Source organism: Mustela nivalis (assembly GCF_964662115.1).
Source record: "Mustela nivalis genome assembly, chromosome: 3".
In the NCBI taxonomy this organism is placed as follows: domain Eukaryota; kingdom Metazoa; phylum Chordata; class Mammalia; order Carnivora; family Mustelidae; genus Mustela; species Mustela nivalis.
Window position 1 is genome coordinate 78,789,559 of NC_139022.1, and position 23,297 is coordinate 78,812,855.

A 23,297-nucleotide genomic window follows, 5' to 3' on the forward strand; every position below is an offset into this window, starting at 1 on the left:
TCAAGCCCCATATCGGGCTCCCTCTGCCTCTGTCTCTCATGAATAAATAAATAAAGTCTTAAAAATAAATAGGGGCACCTGTGTGTCTCAGTCAGTTGAGTGTTTGCCTTCAGCTCAGGTCGTGATCCTGGGGTCCTGGGATCGAGCCCTGAGTCAGGGTCCCTGCTTGGTGAGAAGCCTGCTTCTCCCTCTGCCGATCCCCTGCTTGTGCTCTCTGTCTCTCTCTCTCTCTGTCAAAATAAATAAAAATATTATCTTTTTAAAATTTTAAATAAGGGACGCCTGGGTGGCTCAGTTGGTTAAGCAGCTGCCTTCGGCTCAGGTCATGATCCCAGCATCCAGGGATGGAGTCCCACATCAGGCTCCTTGTTCAGCAGGGAGCCTGCTTCTCTCTCTGTCTCTGCCTGCCATTCTGTCTGCTTGTGCTCTCTCTCTCTCTCTCTCTCTGACAAATAAATAAATTTTTTAAAAAACTGCACATTGGTATCTCTTTAAAAAAAAAAAAGTTAGGGGCATCTGGGTGGCTCAGTGGGTTAAGCCTCTGCCTTTGGCTCAGGTCATGATCCCAGGGTCCTGGGATAGAGCCCCACATCGGGTTCTCTGCTCTGCAGGGAGCCTGCTTCCTCCTCTCTCTCTGCCTGCCTCTCTGCCTACTTGTGATCTCTGTCAGATAAATAAAGAAAAAAAATCTAAAAAAAAAAAAAAAAGTTAAATAAATAAATAAATAAAAGAATGTGCTAGAGCAAAACTTTGGCTATCACTTAAATCAAAATCTACATGCATAAAGCAGTGAAAAGAAGAATTCAGATACTTTACAAAATGACTTCAAGAGGACTTGGCAGATGGATCAGGTTTGGGAGAATTAGTCTTTTGGGGCTGCTACAACAGAAATACCATAAATTGGGTGGCTTATAAGCAATAAGCATTTATATCTCACAGCACAGGAGGCTGGGAACCCCAAGACCATGGCACCAGCAGATTCAGTATCTGGTGACAGCCATCTTCTCACTGTAACCTCATGTGGCCGGAGGGGCAAGAAGCTTTTTAAAGCACCTTTTATAATAAGGACAGTAATCCCAATCACCTCCCAAAGGCCCCACCTCAAAGCACCATCACAGCGGGGATGAGGGTTCAACATACGAATTCTGGGGGGCCACAAACCCCTCCATAGCAGAGGGGTTACCCTGAATTAATAGTTTTGTTCATCTACATTCATTTTTTTTTTTAAAGATTGTATTTGTTTATTTGACAGAGAGACACACAGCAAGAGAGTGAACAGAAGCAGGAATGGGAGAGGGAGAAGCAGGCTTCCCACCAAGCAGGGAGCCTGATGTGGGGCTCGATCTCAACATCCTGGGATCAGAGTCTGAGCTGAAGACAGATGCTTAATTAACAACTGAGCCACCTGGGTGCCCCTCACCTATGTTCATTTAATAGAAGTAATCAGTTCCTTACAGCATCATTAGGGACATCACTTTTTCAGATGGTAAATTTCAAGAGAACTATTTTTAAAAATCTGCCAAGTATCTGAGCATATTAATCTTTCAGAACGAGGAGAAACACAATGCCTAATATGCATTGTGGCCCCCATCAGATGTATGTCAGTGCATCTCGTTCTACCCTTCATACCTCTTGCTTCCAGAACTGATTTTCTCAGCTTGTCTGAGCTACAATGAAACCCACCCACTGAGCTTTGTATTTTACTGTCTTTTCCTCATTTCTTAAATTTATAACATTTTTAAAAAAATTAATCTTCATATGGTTTCACTTATTTGTGGAGCGTAACAAATAGCATGGAGGACAAGGGGAGATGGAGAGGAGAAGGAAGTTGGGGGGAAATTGGAAGGGGAGGTGAACCATGAGAGACGATGGACTCTGAGAAACAACCTGAGCATTTTTGAAGGGGTGGGGGATGGGAGGTTGGGGGAACCAGGTGGTGGGTATTGGAGAGGACACGGATTGCATGGAGCACTGGGTGTGGTGCAAAAACAATGAATACTGTTACGCTGAAAATAAATTTTAAAAATTAAAAAAAAAAAAAGAATCTTCAGGGGCATCTGGGTGCCTCCGCCTTGATTTCGGCTCAAGTCATAGTCTCAGGGTCATGACATTGACCAGATGTCAGCCTCCATGTGGAGCCTGCTTAATATTCTCTCTCTTCCTCTCCCTCTGCCCCTACCACCCTGCACATGAATGCTCTCTCTTAAAAAAATTTTTTTAATTAAATTTAAAAATTTTAATTTAAAAAAATTTTTTAATTAAAATTTTAAAAAATCTTCTGAGTTTCTTCCCCCATAATGTTCTCCTCTTTTCTTATTATATTCATCCCAGATGTTTCTGCAATCCTGAATAGAGCACATTTCATTAGTGGCCTGAGGAAACACATTGTTCATTCATGCATGAGGGAGTCCTTTCCAATTAAAGACACTGCTTTGAAAAAGTCTTCCAAATTGGTTTCAACGATAAGAAATGAAGGAAGCTAAAAGCTTTTCACTTAAGTTTGACAACAGCTAGAAAACTTTTGTTAATCATGACTGTTAAGTGATAACATTTAATTAGCATGGGTTATAATTAGAATATTGCCTGGAATTTACGTAGGCATAATCTTAAGTGTCTGTGTAACTGCTGCCTGCTCTTTCTACAGTTTTTCCTAATACTGGGACAATGACATCTCACACCATTTTTATTTTGGACTTCCTTTTCAGAGACAGTTTATTTGGGTGAGAACTGGGTTTTACTTTGGCCCTTGCCATCTTCAACACCTGCCTCTCAGGTAAGTGGACAGAAGTGATGTAGGGAAGGTGCTCATAAATCTATTGGCATCCATTCCTCTGCCTTTTTGTGCTCCTGTACATGAAGGTCAGTTTGATTGTGACTGGGAAGTCACTTGGGACTATGCGGAAAAAGAAAAGACATAAACACCTCAGATCCTTCATTGGTAAATAGTGATTTAACAACAGCTTTGCTTACAGCACAATATGGCTTCAGTACAAGGAGAAGATTTAAAAAAAAAAACAAAATTAGTAGTATTTAGTGTGCTCTCCAGAAAAAATAGAACCAATAGGTTTCCTCTTCCTCAGGGGACCTCCATCTTTTTTTTTTCTTGGGACCTTCAACTGATTGGATGAGGCCCATCTAGATTATGGAGAGAAATCTGCTTTACTCAAAGTTTACTGATTTAAATGTTCATCTCATATAAAAAATACTTTCACAGCTACATCCTGACAAGTGTTTGACCAAATATCAGGGTATCCTGACCTAACCAAGCTGACACAAAATATTAGCTGTCCCATTTGGCCACTCTGAGAACTGGAACTGGGAGTGATATGTTACCCTCAGACAAATGCCCTAAAATCACTGTGAATGGTGTGAATCGTGTGTTGATTTTTTAAAAAATATTTTATTTATTTATTTGACAGAGAGAGACACAGTGAGAGAGGAAACACAAGCAGGGGGAGTGGGAGAAGGAGAAGCAGGCTTCCCGCTGATCAGGGAGCCTGATGTGGGACTCGATCTTAGGACCTTGGGATCATGACCTGAGCCAAAGGCAGAGGCTTAACAACTGAGCCACCCAGGCACTCCCCCAGAAAGGTGTGTTCTGTTAAAGGAATAAGGACCAGAAGGCAAAGAGTGTTAATGTCAATTGTCAATGTACTGATACACAGGCAGAAACCCTCCAGGAAAACAGTGTCTCATATTTTGTTCTAATAACAGTCTTCGGCAGGATCATGCAGTAAAATGGTGGTCAAGCTTTGATATCAGATCACTGGAGTCTGTTTCTTGGCTCTATCACTTTCTGTGTGATTTGAGGCAATTTACTTTTATTTCTCTCTGCTTCACTTTCTCCATCTATAAAATGGAGATAGGTTTAAATGTTCTAACTCGCAGGAAGCCTGTAGAACAGTGCAAGGTACATATTAAGTACTCAATAAATATTAGCTTTTACTATTCCCTTAAATTAATAATAAAGCCAAAGATTTTCTTAATGTTTCTCTATCTTAGAGAGGTTTTGGTTTCTTTGTTTTGTTTCTAAGCCTGTGGCTTTATGGAAAGTGATATGTGCCTCACCCCTTCCTACCTTTACCCTGGGGTTGAGGTTTCAGGGTCTCTTAAAGGGCACTCAATGTAAGCAAGTTGTTTTTCACTAGGAAGGTGGGCATGGGGAGGAAAGAACTGGAGAGGTTCCTCTTAATAAGTAAGAACAGAATGGGTGGAAGATTGGCTTTCACTGAGAAGATGGCAACCTTTATGAACCTTGCAAATTTAAAAAAAAACAATTTTTAAATATATTTAAGTAATCTCTACACCCAACGTGGGGCTCAAACTCACAACCCTGAGATCAAGAGTCGCATGCTTTTCCAACTGAGCCAGCAAGGTATTCCTGAACCGCCCCATTTGAATAAACTGATGAATATATACCATAGCAGAAAGATCATTCAAAGAAAAAAATGTATATAATAATTTGATGTTACAAAAACAATCAGCTATTTTCCTTTCACCAAATATATATTCATCACTTCAAAGAACCCCCTCCTGGGGTGCCTGAACCTTCCATGTGGTCATTCAGGGATCCAGGATATGTATCCTATGGCTCTGTCTTCTTATATGGTCTCGGACTCCTCTGTTAAAATCTTGGTATCTTGGTTTCCTTTTATGGACTATCAGACAGCTAGTGGTTTCTTCAGTTCCTTTCTGGCTTTCCCAAGAGCCTTAGTGGGGTATTCATGTGAGTCTGTCTCCTCTCAGTATCTCACACTCTTTTAATTCCACACAGCATACTGTCCTTTATTCAAAGCCTACCAGACAATTCTCTGTCATGGTATGATGCTTAGCAACATCTTAAATGGTCAAATTACTTACTTATTTGTAAGTTATTTCATTAACTAATTACCTACATGGTTTGACTCTTTTAAAGCAATAAAGAACTTATGAACTAACTGCTTAATTAAAAATACATACTAGGGGTACCTAGGTGGCTCAGTCAGTTAAGTGACCAACTCTTGATTTTTGGCTCAGATCATGATGTCAGAGTCTTGAGACTAAGCCCCATACCAGGCTCTGTGCTGAGTGTGGAGCCTGCTTAAGATTCTCTCTTGGGGCACCTGGATGGCTCAGACATTAAGTATCTGCCTTTGGCTCAGGTCATGACCCTAGGATCCTGGGATGGAGCCCCGCATTGGGCTTCCTGCTCAGCAGGGAGCCTGCTTCTCCTTCTCTGCCTGCTGCTCTGCATACTTGAGCTCTCTATCTCTCCATCAAAAAAATAAACAAAATCTTAAAAAAAAAAAAAAAAGGATTCTCCTCTCCTTGTGTCCCTCCCTGCCCCCAGCCCACACCCCCTGCTGTACTATACTCTCTCTTTCTCAAAAACAAACAAACCCACAAACAAACATACTAAAGAACAAAAGGAGAAGGATTTTAAGGGTGCAAATTTTGGTGAATATTCTCAGTCCCCTAGGTCTTTTGCTGTCCCTCAAATCAAACCACATAGATAGCCATCACATGGGCTTGGGCTTTGGCTGGCTTGATTACGTCAGAACCACTTATAACACAGGACACATTTTCTTACATTTTGCGAATCCGGAGAGGAGAGAAAAGTCATCAGAGAGGAGTCCATCTTTACTAGGAAACCCCACTATCTCAAAGCCCACTAGTCACAAAGATGGTGGTTCTCTCTTGCCCATCCCTGTATGTCTTAGTATTGGCATTAAATCTTCCTCTTAAAGCTCAACAACACTTCTCATTTTCAAGTTTTCAGCTGCAGAGAGATTGGCTACACTGTTGCTACCAAGAGCAAAGCCCAGAGTCCAATTTGGAGACCTTGATTTTCATTATGTTTTCAAACCCTTAAATCAAGCCTTCTTTCTTTTACCCGGATTTCCTCTTTCGCCTCTCTGCTTCTCTCTTTGCATAGTGTGTCTTAACACGAAGAAAAAACATTTAAATGCAAAGAGATAAATGGATATAATCATTACAAACGACCCATTAGAACTGGAGCTGTAAGGGACTATTTAGCCAGAGCAGCTCCATCCTGGCCCTGCCCCTCCCCCTTCAGGGAACTTACTTAAAAACAAGTCCTGGAATCCAGTCCCAGGTAACAAAGCCCAAATACAAGGGTGGGTCAGGACAGGTGGAGGCATTCAATCAGTGGGGATGCATACTGTTTCCTAGTTACCAAGGAGTATGGGCCCCGCCCTTTGGGTACCTTCTGGGCGCTCATTCTGACCAAGGTGATAGGCTAGTTCAAATATCTACTAGGGTAAATTGTGATTCAATCGGTCACTTATGTGTGACCTAGCAGAACTGTGCAGCTTTCTCTGTGTTACAATCTCATTGGTCACTTGTGCGTGGCCAGGCCCAACCACATGGCCTTTGCCCTTAAAAGCTAGTCTGTAAGGCAGAGGGTCCTCACCTCTTTGCAAGAGAGGTCCCTGGCCGGTCAGTTTGATTCTTTTTTTTTTTTTTTAAGATTTTATTTATTTATTTGTCATAGAGAGAGAAGCGAGAGCAAGCACAGGCAGACAGAGTGGCAGGCAGAGGCAGAGGGAGAAGCAGGCTCCCTGCCAAGCAAGGAGCCCGATGTGGGACTCGATCCCAGGACGCTGGGATCATGACCTGAGCTGAAGGCAGCTGCTTAACCAACTGAGCCACCCAGGCGTCCCCGGTCAGTTTGATTCTTGATGCTTGGTGCGAAATAAAGCTTTGCTTGACCTTCGCTTTGTATCAGTCTCGCTCCTTTGACCATGGACCCAACAGAGCCATTCAATCTGCTTATTCAAATGTCCAAAGGCGGTTCTCTCTTCTGAAATACTACGCTGAACAGATAAGAGTGTTCTCAGATACAATTTCATGTGATTATCCTATAATAGGAGCTCCTAGCTACAGTTCTCTATCCGGTGTTGTTAAGCACACAAACTTCCCACCAATAAGTCCTGTCCATCAAATCTTTATTTTTCTCTCACAAAGATTCTACTTTGCAGGCAAACTCTGGCAACATTGCCTACCTACTAAAATGGCAAGAAAAGAAAATCTGAGATTGAGAGAGAAGAATCTGGAACAATCGTTGTCACAAAAAAATTGTCCTGTGTCAAATGTATTTCCTCCCTGAGGAAAAACTACCTAACAGGCCAGAAAAAGTAGTAGGGAAAGGCAAAATTAAATAATTAAATATGAAAGCAGAAACATTAAGTTGCTATTATGGACTGATTTTTGCAGCTGAATTAATCCATGAATGTTTTAAACTAAAACTAAAGAGAGGACAGCCCAGTTTTGAGAAGACTGGTTTAAAAACTACTTTTAGAGGACACCTGGAGGCACCTGGAGGGCTCAGTAGGTTAAGCGTCTGCCTTTGGCTCAGGTCATGATCTCAGGGTCCTGGGATCCAGCCCAGCATCAGGCTCTCTGCTCAGCCAGAAGCCTGCTTCCCTACCCACCTCCCGACTCCCTGCCTGCCTCTCTGCCTACTTGTGACCTCTGTCTGTCAAATGAATAAATAAATAAAAATCTTTATAGGACACCTGGGTGAGGTCATGATCCCAGTGTCCTGGGTTCAAGTCCCTCATCAGGCTCCCTGCTCAGTGGGGAGTCTGCTTCTCCTTCTATCCTTCCCCTCTGCTTGTGCTCTTTCTGTCTCTCAAATAAATAAATATTTTTTAAAAATTACTTTTATCCATTATTTATTCGTGAGGCAGGGATTCTTATCCTGAAACCTTGGATGGGCTTTCAGGGTCCTGTGAATTCTCAGAAATTTAGGGGTGTTCTTAAGTATATTGGGCTTCCCCCTGCCCCAGGAAATGATCTGTAGTTTCTGTCAAATATTCAAAGGGGTCTAATCTAAGAATCAGTGTTCTTAGAAGATTCTCTAAGGCATATGGAAAAGTTGGATACAATGGTTTCAGTTAAACATTGGTGTTTGTGAGATCAAAGATGTGCATTTGAGGTACCTTTCTCTGGAAGACAATGAGATCAGGCCTCTCTAGACAGTTGTAACAAAACCTGACAGGGAAATAAGAGAATAGCTGAGAACTGGATTGAGGCAGGCCCTTGTATGAATTATGGTAACACTCAATGCTATACCCAAATCATCATCATCATCATCACCACCATTATCATCTTAGTAACTAATGACAATAAAAATTTACTTCTCATTCACACAAAGTCCAATTCCCGGTCAATAGGCAGCCTTCCATGTGGTCATTCAGGGATCTAGGATCTGCCTCCTATGGTTTTGTCTTCCTTTATGGTCTTGGATTCCTCTGTCAAAACCCTGGTATCTTGCCAGTAGGTAAGTGAGGAGAGAGAGAGTATGGAGGATCATAGGAGAATGGGACATCCTTCTACCCACATGCCTTCAGGCAAAATTCACACAACCAGACCTAACTATAAGGGAGGCTGGGAAACTGTAGTCTGGCCACATATTTAGAGGGGTAGGAGAAACGACTTCTGGTGAACATGGTAGCATTTCTACCCTGTCCTCTTAAATGAAGCAACAGTACCATAACCAGGAAGAGGTTGGAGGTGAAGACAGGCTGCTTTAGATCCTGGGAGAAAGCCCATTGTCATAGACAGACCAACATATTCCACCAACAGTAAGCAGCAGAGGCAGGAGGTAGAAAGGTTTCCAGAGGATAGGACAGGCACGGTGGCAAAAAAACTTAGGAGCAAAATGCTCAGAATGTCAGGCACGGAGGCAGGAGGAGTTTGGGAATCCAGGGATCTGTAGCAGAGCCCGAATCACCTAATTAGTATTTGAGAAGACCTAGGGCTAGGAGTGGAGGATAAGGGTACAGCCAGCTATCTCTACCTAGAGAGAGAGAACCCAGAGCAGCAAGGTTACATTACAGAGATGAGGGCCGCACAAAAAGGTAAAGAGTCAGGACAGATTACTTGTAATGTGACTCCACCATGACCAGAATGTTGGGCAAGAGCTATCTAAATTCCTCCTGCCCAAGGTCTGGAATGGCTGCAGAGATGTGTAGAGCCTACAGACAGGGTCAACTAGCAGGAAGAGCACACGGGAACCTGTTCAGGCCTGACATGACCCACCCTCAGATGTTACCAGTAACTGCAGACTCTGCTTCCCACTCACAGACAACATCCCTAACTAACCCCAGCTTCCTCACAAACATCCTGAAAGAGGCCAATGAATCAGCACAAACCCTTCAGTCAACAGAGCAAATGCCTTACTAACAGTATGAGGTAGCCTACTCAGTATGAGGTGGCCTATTATATATGTTAAATAAATAAGTTTTTTAAACTCTTTATAGGACACCTGGGTGAGGTCATGATCCCAGTGTCCTGGGATCCAGTCCGACACATACAAGACATAATTCTTGGGCTTTCACATGTATTTAACCACAAGTTTGACCAAAATGTCTATTTGAAGACTATACCTTCATCACCTCAGTTTTATAGATTAAAAGCTGAGCAGTGAGGCTTATATTAACTTGTTTAAGTGAGTGGCAGAGGTCCGGTTCCAGACTCAATGACCCTGAACACTCTACTTCCTCTTTTTCTTAGAAAGTCTAATTTGGCCAGAATTCCAGATAACATTTTACTCCCTTAGTGAAGGTGCCAGTGAGGACACACCAAGGAACACTCTTCAGAGATCCACCATTTGGTTTCCAGAGAGGTGCCCCACCCTTTTGGAATGAAGACTAAGATGTGGATATCCAAACAATGTTCTTGGACAGATACTGGAGTGGTTGTCCTTTTACAGAATGTGTGTTCTGGTGCAGTAATACGCTTCGAAGAAAAACATGTCCCTCACAAATGAATGACTGCAGATTGTCTGCATTAGAAGGGCCACTGTCCTCCCCACTTTAGCGCAGTGAGGTTGAGTAGCTTACATCATGTCCCTTAGGAACAGAAGCAGCAGCTTGTCCTAAGGCCCACGGCAAAAGACTCGCCTCCTTACCTCAGACCATTTTCTGTATTCAGCATGCAGGATCATGAGGGTTAAAAGCCAGAAACTGCTGACACTGATGTGACTGTATTCATTCTTAGGTTGCTAAAGGGACTGTGAAAAAGAAAAGGGTTCAACTTCACAGAATTTATTTGCTATGAAAGGAGAAATCCAGTGTCTTATATAACTAACCAGGAATTCTATCCATCCAGAAATGTATTCATTCGTCCCAGCCTTTATCCTACCGTGTATTCATCCATCCAACCATTTATCCATTCAGGCAATCATTCACTCATTCCAAAATATCTACTGAGCCAGTAATACAATACTGATTGTATTAAATCCTGGGTATTTTTAGCACCCTCAATCAGGAGTTTTCTTTCTGCCTGGTTTTCAAATTGTGTGAACAAGCCCAGTGTAGGGGACTGCAGTACGTTTCATTATAAAAGGACCATTACATATGTTTCAGGAATCATAATCAGGCCATTAATTGTGGTAGAGTTTGCAGCTTCTACCCATTAATCCAAAGAAAAGAGTTCATGAGGGGTGTTTCCTTTTTTTGCTCAGGACCTCATTTTTGGCCCCAAGCTGTCTTTTATAGACCATGTGCTTAGTGTCCAGCCAAACGTGGACAAGTCTTAGTGAACAGTAAATTGGAAGTAAAGAAGTCTTCCAATTTCTGCAAATGTCTATGAGAGTGGTAAGTCCCTTCCTGTCCTTGTTGAGAAGTACACCCCACTGGTGCAAAAACATGTATTGTCAGTTCTCTTGGAAGACAGTGGGAAGAGGATTTCTGCATCCTGCTGCCTAGACCAGTTAGTGTTTTTTATGCAAACACTACAAGTCTGCCCTGTGCTCTAAATAATTCTATTCCAGTAGCCCGAGTTCTACTGGCTGTAAGAAGTCTAAAGTGATTTAGCTCAGCATTTGCTTCTGCAGCACATAAGATCATTATTTTCTAATGGTAGTAAATGAGGGGACTACTCAGGAAAACAAAGCACGATACCAACATTCTTACATATTTATTCATATTTGTATCTGTGGATGGAAACTTTTTCCATGCTACAAAGTTTTATTAAAAACAAGATGCTACAAATCAATAAAGAATAGCTATAGTTATTGCCTATTGTAAACAGAGTAACAAACAGAAAATAAACCAATGCAACTACTTTGGTATACACAGACATTCAATGGTTTTCCGCTCTAAGACTGATATGAACACCACCATTTTAATTCATTTCTGGCATTTTCCCTAGAGATACATTTTTTTTTTCTTTTGAGATACAATTTCTTATTGGCCATTGCTTTGTGCTTCTCTTACCAGTTCCGGTTTGTAACATACCAAAGAATTACAGAAAACTGTTTTTCTACCAAAGGGGGGCTAGTTGCCGCCATGTGGTCATCTATATATTACAATGAAAAAGAAGCAAGGTACAAAAATTAATGCACGTTGTGCACACAGAGGGTGTCTGCGTGTGTGCGTATGTGTGTGTGTGTGTGTGTGTGTGTGTGCATGTGGTGTGTGTATGTGTCTAATGTGTGCTCAAGCCTGGGAATACTGACTGATATGAAAAGCTTTTAACTAGCTAGTCATCAAAATCATATACAATAGCCATTAAGAACTCACTTAATTAGCAGCATGTAAATCACTGGGGTTGGTTACTCAAAGACTAGACAAACAGATTTCTTGGATACTGTTCCCACTTGGGTTTTCCAGTTCATATGGTTCCAGCTGGCGGTACTCAAAAGTCACACGATTTATGTGCTTTCCGCTGGACACCATGCGCACCACCGTGTTGTCACAGCCGATTTTCATTTGGGCTACAGTTCATGAAAAAAGTAAAAGGTTCCCTGCAGGTTAGAAACCATACAAACCATTCTATCGACAAGATCATTTAAACACAAGGAAAGCAAGGGGATGTAGCTTCCTCTCACATACTCAAGCCATGCACCTGCCATCAGGTGAAACATTTTGTTTTCATTTTTATTATAATATATAATTAATTGTAGAATACCGAAAGTGAAGTCAGGTTTCCGCATGTGCAAAAACATTTGTTAGCCAAATAAAACTGGCTAGAAAGAGGAGTTAAGAAAATCACAGGGTGGGGAAAAACAGAAAATCATAAGCCCCAAATGGTGTCCTTTAGACCAGGGTATGAAACTGGGGCTTCATACCTATTCTAGTTGTAATTTCAACATTCCTCCCACCCCCAAAGGTAGCCTTAATCAGTCAATCAATTTTTCTATCCTGTTAATGAGTCAGCTACAGGGGCCCTCTGTATCCCACAAAAGGACGATGAGGCAATCCACACGACAAGACATCTTGCTTTTTCCCCTAAGGGAAAGTGGTCTTGTCTGGAACAATCTTCTTCTTTTGCCAAATTTCTTGCACATGCCCCCCCCCCCCCACCGCCCCATAAAAACCTTCCATTTGGTACAATGCCTTGGAGTCCCCTCTGCCTGCTAGAAGGAATGCTGCCCGATTCATGAATTGCTTAATAAAGCCAGTGAGATCTTTAAAATCTATTCAGTTGAATTTTTGTTATTCAACAGAGACAATAAGATGTCTCTGCACTTTTCATGTTCTCCTTCCTACCAGCAAGGCTTCCACAGTAAAGGCAGTGAAGAGAAGCCAGCTGTCTACTACTCTGCACCTCTGCTATAGTTCGGGGTTGTCAGCAGGAACAGTACCGCCCTCTAGGGACAGGTTGGAAATTTGCAGGGGCAATTTTTGGTTGTCATTATCTGAGGATGCAAGTGGCATTTAGTGGGCAGGGACAGAGGATGGAGTATACTGCTGGATTTTGTGTTGACTAAAGAAATATCACCTGTTTATCATCTTCTGAGCCTATATAATAACATTATTTACATGTAACCAAAAAATAATTTTCATAGTTTAGATATACACTAAAATACTTATTTTTGTTCTATTGTTATTTGACAGAAAGAGACACAGCAAGAGAGGAGACACAAGCAGGCGGAGTAGGAGAGGGAGAAGCAGGCTTCCCGCTGAGCAGAGGACTCGATCCCAGGACGGGGCTCAATCCCAGGACCCTGGGATCATGATCTGAGCCAAAACCAGCTACTTAACAACTGAGCTACCCAGGTGCCCCTCAAGCTGGTTCCAGACATAAGATTTATCTGCCCAACAATAATTTTTTCTGCTGTTTTAATTTTGTCTGTCTTCCGCTCCCCGGCCCCTTGTCTCTGTCAGACCTGCATCCCAAGGAACACTAGCATTACTATTGCATAACAGGTACTTCACAAACCTGCGCCTGGGTTCAGAGGAAGTAAAACAGCCAGATACTTACCTGAGGTAAAAAGTCAATTCAGAGACATTATAAATATAAACCCTATAATTACTTTTATATAAGAACCTGGGAGTCTAGTTTAAGCTTCTATGAGCAGGTCCAAATTTAATTTTCTTTAAATGATTTGGAAGGTTACTCTTATTCTGTTCTCACTCTAAACCTCAACATATGTAACATGCTCCATTTCCTTTGTTACTGTGCACCTGATTTACTTATTATGTGACATAACTGCACCAAAATTCCTCTGCCTTCAGTTACCTAAATTTTAAGGCAAGAGCATTCTTCAGACCTTAATCTACTCTTCTTACCCAGAGCAAACACATCTTCTCACAGGTACCCTCCAGCATGGAAGGATCCAGTGCTTCAGAGAACACAGTAAGAGGCAAGCCAAGCCACATGTACTCACAGTTTAAACCAGCAATTCCCAGCCCCCCTCACCCCTCGTGACCATGAACCAATGGAAAACCTTCACTGATCCCCCACAAAGAATATCAGGGTCTGCTTGGCATGCTGTGTATTAAACTGGTCTTTCATTACCAGTGACCATTTTTCAGTTTCAGAAGGTATTTCTGTTTTAATAGTGGTCTTTCATAGGCCAGCTTTGCCCTTAGACATTGGGGACATTCAGCAGTTCTGAGAATGTCTAATAAAGCATAACACTTTTGAATGTATGTACTATGAATAATATACACATATACATATATGGAAAAGGTATTTAGTTATCTATTGCTCCATTATTTTAAAAAGATATTGCTTTATTATTATACTCTTACTAATTGGTGATACATCTATTTGAAGCATAGTTTTCAGTTAGCAAACTTATTAGTCTCTAGAGGATGAAAGCAGGCACCTTTAAGAAGGTAGAAAGAGCACAGAACATAAAAATTGTCATTTTCATGATTTTCTTAGGGTCAACTTTAAACATGCACCCATCTCTCTTTAGAGTTTCCTCCACCAGTGTCAGGTGTTTTGCTAATGCCTTCTCGATACCATACATATACTCAAATATAAAAATCCTTACATTGGCTCAAGGTGCAAAATGCAAGGTTTTTGGGTCGAACTTGCCTTCCCATGTATAAAAAATCTGAGGTGTTCTATTTGAGGGAGCATCAAGTTTTATTAAAGGAATCTTGATAGACTCATAAATAATAATCAAAGAAATAGCTCACCAGGGCCATGAAACGAATAGCAGAGATCAGCCAAAGGCATCATCTTGGAAGGGTCCAGCCCGGGTCCTCCCAGCAGCTCCACAAAATCTCCTATTCCCCCACAACCTGCTGAGGGGTTCTAAGAGAATAAAGCAGCAGAGAAAGATATATTTCAACCAATTACAGTAGTCAAACCATTTGACCACCACATGTTGATGAATTCCCTCAATCAGCCACTGCCACGTTGGTAGTGCCGTTTCATTGAACATCCGGGACTCCGGAAATGAAAAGACGGCTCTGAGGAACAAAATCGTAAGAACTGCTCTTCTAAATGAGTTGAGTAATCGTTTTCTTTAAATGTGCATGCATATAAAAAAAATATAATCTCAAGGACCGGAATGATGAAATGCGAATCTGTAAACTCCACATAAAATGAGTGAAAATTGAATCTGAAAATGCTTTACTTTTTAAATCATCTGCACATACATATGGAATTATTTGCATTTCTTAATATATGCAGTCCATATTTATAAACAGGGCTTTCATACCAGTTCTTCCTTCAACTCACCTCTTTTCCTCTTCTTTAGAAAGGACCTTTCCTGCTCTTGGGACAATCCTTATCATTTCTCCTCATGGGCATTTAGATTAGTTCTAAGAATATTAAAGAAGGAAAAGAACCCTCCTTTGGAGGTCAAGGTAGTTCGAACTACCAGTGTCCTTCTCCTCCCAACTAAAACAAATTTACTTCAAGCTCCTCCAAATGGGAATGTATTCCAGGATGCAATCCACTGTAACTGTTTTCCACTTCCCTTCATCCTTTCCACATTACCTTGTCCGTGGCAATTCCTGCACTTCACTTCCCCACACAAATAAAGCAGCCACTCTCAGAGGTTGCCCCTTGGGTCACCCATCTCCTGTGATCAGGTTTGCTGGCCTCGTCGGCATGGTCCCCTGTGCCCACAGGGCCCACACTTACAAGGGCCCTATGCTAGGCTTAAGGCTCTGCTGTCACCTGAAGTTCCTAATAACTCTAAAATAAAGGCCCACTCGTTTTCCTCTTGCACTGTCCCGCAAAATTACAGTCGGTTTTGTCTGTGATCCTCTTCTTCGCTGAGATATACTACTGAGAGATCTAGTGCAGAGTGGCAAGGTGCACAGAGGTGAACCAGGCAGACCCTGCCACATAGGGCACAACATCTAAAAAGAGAAAATGTGGGGCTCCTGGGTGGCTCAGTTGCTTGAGCGTCTGCCTTCGGCTCAGTTCATGATCCTGGAGTCCCAGGATCGAGTCCCATATTAAGTCCTGCATCGGGCTCCCTGCGCGGCAGGGGGTCTGCTTCTCCCACTGACCTTTCCCCTCTCGTGCTTGCTCTCTCTCATTCTCTCTCTATCAAATAAATAAATAAAATCTTTTAAAAAGTAAAATAGAAAATGTTAGGGACGCCTGGATGGCTCAGCCCAGTAAGCCTCTGCCTTTGGCACAGGGTTCTGGGATCAATCCCCATGTCAGGCTCCCTGCTCAACAGGGAGGCTGCTCCTCCCTTTCTCTCTGCCCCCCACCCCCCCCCCTGCTTGTGCTCTCTCTTGCTCTCTCTCTCAAATAAACAAAATATTTAAAAAATAAAATAGAAGATGTTAAACACACACACATGCATAAACACACACATTCAAATATCTAGAAGACACTGAAATGCAACTAGAACAGGACAACAAATTAGGAGGTAATATAATACCAGCTGTTTGGATAATACAAGGAAGGAGGTGGGGACAGACATTTTTTAAGTGCCTAATATATCCTGGTTCCTATGCTTAGATGCTCTACACATAATTTCATTCAATAATGAAACAGAGGCTTAATTAGCCCTCCTGTGTACAGGGCTTATGTTCTTGTATGAAGAGTTGAATGAGAGATGAAGGGAAAAAAATGTAGTTGTCTTTCCCTTCAGGAGAGGATGTCCAGGGGGAACATCCCTTAAGACTAAACTTTCCACTAGGTTCTTCAGGTTCTAAATTTTAGTATGAGGTGGTGAAGGGGAAAGGCAGACCCCAGAGGGGAAAATGAGAAGTAAGGAAGTTGGGAAAAGTAGGAGCTAAAATGAGGGGAACCAAGCAGAAGCAAAGAAGTTGGACACACCTGTTCCTTGACATTCAGTGACTTTACTCTTCCCAAACCTCTCAGCTAGTCTTAGGAATGAGAAGTACTCCCCTACCTTGCTGTGTTCAGCTCCTCAGTAGTGAGCCCCTAGAGTTCTCTGTTGAGGTTCTGGCTACCTGGACTAAGCCATTACCTTCTCTTGCCTAAACTGTGACAATGGCCCTCCCTGCACCCCTCTGGCCCCCACAGCCCATTCGCCAGCCAGATGGCCTTTAGGTAATCCTCTCCCTCCCTCCACGGACTTCATTAATTAATGTGGTCACAAGATCAGCAATTCCCAACCACCTTCACTGGACCTGAGCATAGTCAAATGGATTATGTCACTTTCCTGCCTACACACCTTCAGTGGTTTCCCACTGCACTTAGAATAAACCCAAACTCCTTCATACGCCCTGCAGGGCTCTCCACACCCTGGCTCTGCCCTTCTCCTTGATGCTGTCCAATATCTCCCCACTCCACCTTTCTATTTCTAGGACCCAGCAAGCCCATTCCTCCCTCTGAGTCTTTGCGTTACTGCCCCCTGTGTTCCAGGCTTTTCCAGTGGCTGCTGGGTCCTTCCTACCTATCACTCACATTTTACCCTAAACGACTCCTTCTCAGAGGTTTTCTTCCCTGACAACCTTACCTTGAGGAGCTCCCCGCCCCTCTCTCAACTCCCTTGTGGATCACAGCGCTCTGCCTCATTTTCTGTTGAGCACTCATCACTACTCTGAATGCATTACACTTCTGCTTATCTCAACCCACAAGAATGCAGGTTCTGTGTGAGCAGGAGTGTGCTGTTCCCTGTTCATTTCCAGCATCTAGAATAGTGCCTTGAACATAGGAAGACCTCAAAAACTATTTTGTAAAAGAATAGATGCCTACAGCACTGCAGACTTCAACAGGTTTTCAAGCGGAAACACCGAGATTACTCTTCACAGCCAAGAACAACTGAAGTGCAGATCTCCCAACTTGGGATTGTGCTTGCCATCTTCTGAGGTATACATCAGGCATAAAATCTCAGGCCAAGAGGGCTATGCTGGGGTGCCTGGGTGGCTCAGTGGGTTAAGCCTCTGCCTTCGGCTCACGTCATGATCTCAGGGTCCTGGAACGGAGCCCTGCATCGGGCTCTCGGCTCAGCAGGAGCCTGCTTCCCTTCCTCTCTCTCTCTGCCTGCCTCTCTGCCTACTTGTGATCTCTCTCTCTCCATCAAATAAATAAATAAATAAATAAAATCTTAAAAACAAAAAGGGGGGTGCTATGCCAAAGACATCTGCTTATTCTGGTCTTTTTTTTTTTTTTTAAAGATTTTATTTATTTATTTGACAGACAGAGAACACAAGTAGACAGAGGCAGGCAGATAGAGAAGAAGGGAAGCAGGCCCCCTGCTGAGCAGAGAGCCGGATGTGGGACTCCATCCCAGGACCCTGAGATCATGACCCGAGCCGAAGGCAGCGGCTTAACCCACTGAGCCACCCAGGTGCCCTTATTCTGGTCTTTATCAAAGGATTATTTTCTTCTACTAAGGCCCAACCAAAAAAAAAAAAAAAAATAGGCACTGGCCCATGAAATTAGGGCTTATTGGAAATTAGATATACACCTTTTTTCAATGCTGGTCCTGTTTGGTTTTCACTGAAATCTGCCTGATTAGGAACAATGACTGTCTTTGATGTCAGCAAATATATGAGCTATCTTAACCTAGGAATATGGGAAAGTGAAAGGAAGTGAGAATGACTCAGAGCAAAGAAGCCAGCAATGCTCTCCCCTGACCCAAAAATGTGGTCAAGCTCAGCATTAATTATAAAGTCCATAGAGAAGTTCATGGAAATACAGATTGATGAAGATTCTCAACTAATATTTTCATACAAAATATATTTAATTAAATGTGATTTTAAAAAGGGGGCACCTGGGTGGCTCAGTTGGTTAAACGACTGCCTTTTTGGCTCAGGTCATGATCCTGGGATCCTGGGATCCAGGTCTGCTGGGGCTCCTTACTCAGTGGGGAGCCTCCTTCTCCCTCTGCCTGCTCTTCCCCTGCTTGTGCTCACTCTCTTTCTCCCCCTCACTACCCTAACAAATAAATAAAATCTTTTTTAAATAATGTAAAAAAAAGTTTTAAAAAATCTTCAAAACTTTACTGTATTTTGTAATATAAAAAATCCAATTTTGTATTTTATGCTACACTTAGCATTCCTTCATCACACAGTTCTGTCACTGAGATACTTCCTTCATGTGATAAAAAATTCCAATAATCAGAAAAACAGCTGTGTAGATGACTCACACTAGGTTCTGCTAGGAGAGAATTTTTGTAAAAGAGGCAAGTACAAGAGAGTTCAATTGTAATTATATGCCACAACTCCTAACTAAAAACATTTCTTACATCACAAGAGAAGCAGTCAAGTAATCGGAAGGGGCACCTGAGCACTCAACATGCAGCGTAAGGGAAATAGAAGGGGGCTCTCATCAAAGCAGCGAGGGCAAAGCGCATGAGGGCCTGAGAGTCAACAGAAGGATATGTTCTTGCACTTCGCTAATGTCTATGTTTGCTCTGAATGCTTCCTCCTCTGATAAAGCTGTGGCCTTAGTAAATGACTGACAAGTAAGAAAGCAACCTACCTTGAACTGCAGACCATGTAAGTGTCCCAGGGTGAGATCTGATATTTTGATGACCACGGGATAAATTATGGAGAAGCTGCAGTTTTGACGCAAATGTGGGACGACCAGGGTAAACCTTCCACTAGGGGTTTGGGAGATCGCATTGCAGGCTTTGTGGAAAAACAAAGTCACATTTTCATTATTTGGTATGCTGGGTGTTCATAGAAGTTTATTCTATCCTTATTCTAGGCTCCTATTCACAGTCTAGGGCCCTTGTGGGCTGGACAAGAATAGATATCACAAGGGCAGTTTGGAGTCGGGAAGGAGTAGAAGGGATAAAAGTCACCAGGGAGGTATGGACATTGTTGGAAGGTCCTAGGTGGCAAGGGGGCTTCTGATCCCAGTCTCAAGGAGTTACCTTGTTTACAACAATAAATTAATATCCAGACATAAATTAATAATCAGTCAAACAACACTAGCTAGTAGAAGTTCTAGAAACACTTCATTAACTAGTGTCCAAATTTGAGCTGTAAATCTGAAAGAATAAAAACTCAAAGGTGAGGCCAGAAGTCAAACCCTGCCTGTCTGAAACCTACGTTCACTGAACTTGGAACCATGGCGATATTTTTAAAATAATGAAGTCAATAAATAAAAAAAATAGCTACAAAATAGGCTGAGAAAAATAGAAAGCAAGTTTATGTCTGAATAAATATTTCCTGGGTGTTAAGTGATAAACTGACTAAAAGGTAAAATATTTTTAAAGGTAAAATATTAATGTTTAACTTTATCATAAGACTTTCTGATTTGTTTTGTATCTCAAATATACACTTATAATACATTTATTCTCTTAACTATGAAACTGGAAGTATCAGAGTTTTGCTGATCCTGGGCCAAAGATTTCTCATTGATCAGAATAGGTCAGAATTCTTCCTTCCTATGTTTAATTTACACTTAATTTTAAATTTAAATTTAAATTATACTTAATTCCAAAAGGAACTGAAATCCCTTGGTGATTCTAGAAGATTTCTGATTTCTAACCATAAAAATATAGGAGAAACATTTCATGTTGCTTTCTAGGGTTATTCTTCTCCAGTCCTCAAAAATGGACTTTTGGAGGCTTCTTTTTTAAAAAATAAAAATTGGAAGGTAAGTCAATACCTTATTCTTTGGCAGATTAGACCCTTTTCTTCCACCATTTGAAGCGTTAATACAATCGTATGTAGCAAAAAATGAGCGATTTTTTTCTTTTCCCAATTTAAAAAAATATAAGCAGATGAACGAATTCATTTTGATTAGAATAACATGTTTTAGGCCTGGGCTGTTCAGCTTTATAGCATCTATGTGGGTATCCAACAGAAATGAAATAAGTTAGAGTGTGGGCTCAGAATTAGAAAGCAATGTAGAAATCCTTCAGCCTAACCCTCTGCTTAGGACATGAAATCTGTCTATCACATCCCAGATAAAGCCTTTGCCTAAATATTTCTAAGATGGTAACTTCAGATCTGATTCCTCAAGCTAATCCCAGATTAATGGAATGACTCAGAGTTGGTCACTGAATCCATTGTAGTGCCTCTGAAGATCAAAAAAAGACTAAAGAAAAAAAATTTTACTTCCTAAAAACCAATGTCCTACCTACCTGCCAATATCCTAAAAACTGTTAATTGATTTTCAGAGTAATGAACAGGAAATATCCTTTAGGTCATTTCTAATGGCAAAAGAATTTCCATTCAAATCATTCTTCACTTCAAATTTCTTAAGGCCGGTGCAGTCACACTACCTTTGAAAAGCAGACCTGACACTCCGTCCAAGTCCTGCCTTCCCACCTGGAAGAGAGGGAATCCACTTACGAAAGAGGTTGGGATCTGTCTTTATGCTGAAGGTGAATCCGTTTCCTGGTTCATGAACCCGGAAGAAGATCATGGCCACATTCTGGGAAGATCTGATGCTCCTTCGGCTTAGACCACTGTCACAGAAATCTATGTACCGCTCAGTTGTGGGGAGAGGATGATCCTGGGAACTGGGGAACTTCTCCCCCTTGAGAATCCAACCATCAAATACCTCCGACAAAAAACACAGACATAGGTGATCTTTTCCATCAACTCCTGAAGTCACAGCTGTGTTAAAAAGAGGGGGAAGTTCCCTAGCAAAGAGTCTTCCGGTATAAGTGAGTGACTGACAGCCTGCACTCCCCTGCCCCCTTGCTTTCCATCTATATCTATATCTATATCTATATCTATATCTATATATTCTTACCATGAAGGTGGTCTGCAAGTATTACTAATAATGAGTTTTTTCTTCATAAACCTTAAAGAATCCAAAGTAAGTAAACTTTACCATACTCTATAATTTCGGCCTCCTTGGTAAATGAAACTATAGACAATATACATTTTTATTTTGGTCACATTTCCCACACATCCCATTTCCAGAAAAATTCCACACATGCATAATTTGGATTTCAGCTAGTCTCTGCCTTCTCCACCTCAATATATTAACAAAATATCTCAAAACTAGCAAAAAAAAAAAAAAAAAAAAAAAGCAAACAAACAAGCAAAAAAACTTTACCTATTTGTCAAAGGCTGTAATGCGCCCATTTCCCTCATTTTGTAACACTTATTTCATATTAAACTAACAAGAACTACTTCAACACTCAGACAGCAATGACTTCTTTTCCTTCACTTTGGTTAAAGTTTGCGATTAGTTAAAAGGTCAGAGTCTACTGACAGTACTCCCCCAGATCACCACAGGTCTCCTCCAACTAAAAGAGTCCAACCGAGCTCACATTAGCAAAATCACCAGCTACAAATAGCTTCATGACCCAGAGGTTTTCTAAGGAGTTTGCCAGATTCCAAAATAATTCCACCTGGGAGGTTCTAATCATGACCATCGAAATGGGACTGAGTAGCTGACGGGTCAGACTCACGGAGACCAATGAGGACTGGGGATGGGGTGAGGTTGGGGGACTCGTCCTCGCCTCCCAACGGCCTCAGACCCCCTCTGAGCCTCCGTCCCAGCCTCCAGGGCCCTCCTGCTTCCAAACCGGGTCACCCCGGCATTGAGGACGACCTCCGTAAGCCTGGAATGCCCCGCACAGACGCGGGCTGGCCTTCTAAGCTGGGCTGGCCCTCCAGGTGGCCCCAAGCTGCGGGGCGGGCAGTTTGTATCAGTTTTCCTCTCACACAGCGCGGCATGCCGCGAGTTCAAGTCTTTGGAAGCGCGGGCTCCCGGGAGCGCACCGAGGGAAATTTAAAGCCCTGCGGCTGGCAAGGCGGAAGACCCTCGGGTGCCGGGCGAGGTTCGCTCCGCGCGGCGGTCCGAGAGAGGCCTCTGCCACTCCGGAACGAGCTCCCCGCCCTGCACCCCCACGCTGGGCACCGCACTCCGACCGGTCCCCCCTCGGAGCCCCCGCGGCGGGCGCTAGCGGGTGGCCTCACCTTCAGGAAGTCGCCGCCCTGACAGTCGATGGAAACCAGGTCGTAGTGGATGGTGATGAACTCCTCGGGCTCGGCGATGAGGAAGGCGGCGCAGTGCAGCTGCGGCCGGTCGGCCGTGAAGGTGAACTGGCCCGGGAGGCTCAGCATGTCCAGGCACCCTGCGGGAGGGCGTCAGGGGGGGGCGGGCGCTGCAGCCCCCGAGACGCCGGCCCCCGGCTGCCCGTCTCACGTGCCCGGTTCCCGGGTCTGCAGCGCCCAGCGCCGGACTCCCCGACCCCCGCAGGCGCGCCTCCGGCTCCAGCGGGACCCCGAGATGGGACTCGCACTCCACCCCAGCCCCAGCGATGCCCGGAGCCTCCTGCCCCCGCGCAGAGCCCAAGCTCGCCACCTCCCCGCTGCCCGCGGACGCGCACCGGCAGCCCCGACTCACGCAGAGCGCGGCGGTACAGAGGCTCCCCCGCCAGCTCCCGTTTCAGGTTGGCGCGGAAGAGCAGGAAAGGGTCGTGGTCCGTCGCTTCCCGCAGCTGGCAAAGAAAATGAGTCAGTCGGGAGAAGTTCAAGAGGCGGGAAAGGGCACTGGCAGCGGGGCCCTCGGTCTGCCCCGCAGTAAAGAGAATAAAGTGGCGGGATCAACGTCTCCCGCGTCCAAAGAAGAAAAGGTGTTAGATCCTTTCCATCAGACCGGAGCATCCCCAGGGGCCAAGGGAAGGACCAGGGCATCCTCAGGGGCCAAGAGGCAGGGAGGAAGACCAGCCAAGGGGAAACCAGGAGAAG

The 23,297-nt window shown here is 43.2% G+C and overlaps 1 protein-coding gene across 3 annotated transcripts in view; it reads right to left on the reverse strand.

Annotated features, from left to right (window-relative positions):
- Positions 1-10,911: 10,911 nt before the first annotated feature.
- The window catches only part of CRHBP (corticotropin releasing hormone binding protein), a 76,958-nt gene continuing 64,572 nt past the window's right edge, over positions 10,912-23,297 (reverse strand). For all 3 annotated transcript variants that reach the window (XM_082724818.1, XM_082724817.1, XM_082724816.1), the window contains 6 exons: positions 22,954-23,047; positions 22,524-22,681; positions 20,940-21,150; positions 19,114-19,262; positions 14,385-14,502; positions 10,912-11,725 (listed from right to left, as the gene is read on the reverse strand). In XM_082724818.1, the coding sequence (XP_082580944.1) occupies positions 11,568-11,725; positions 14,385-14,502; positions 19,114-19,262; positions 20,940-21,150; positions 22,524-22,670 (783 nt within the window). In that variant the 5' untranslated portion in view covers positions 22,671-22,681; positions 22,954-23,047 and the 3' untranslated portion in view covers positions 10,912-11,567. The remainder of the gene's footprint in view (positions 11,726-14,384; positions 14,503-19,113; positions 19,263-20,939; positions 21,151-22,523; positions 22,682-22,953; positions 23,048-23,297) is intronic.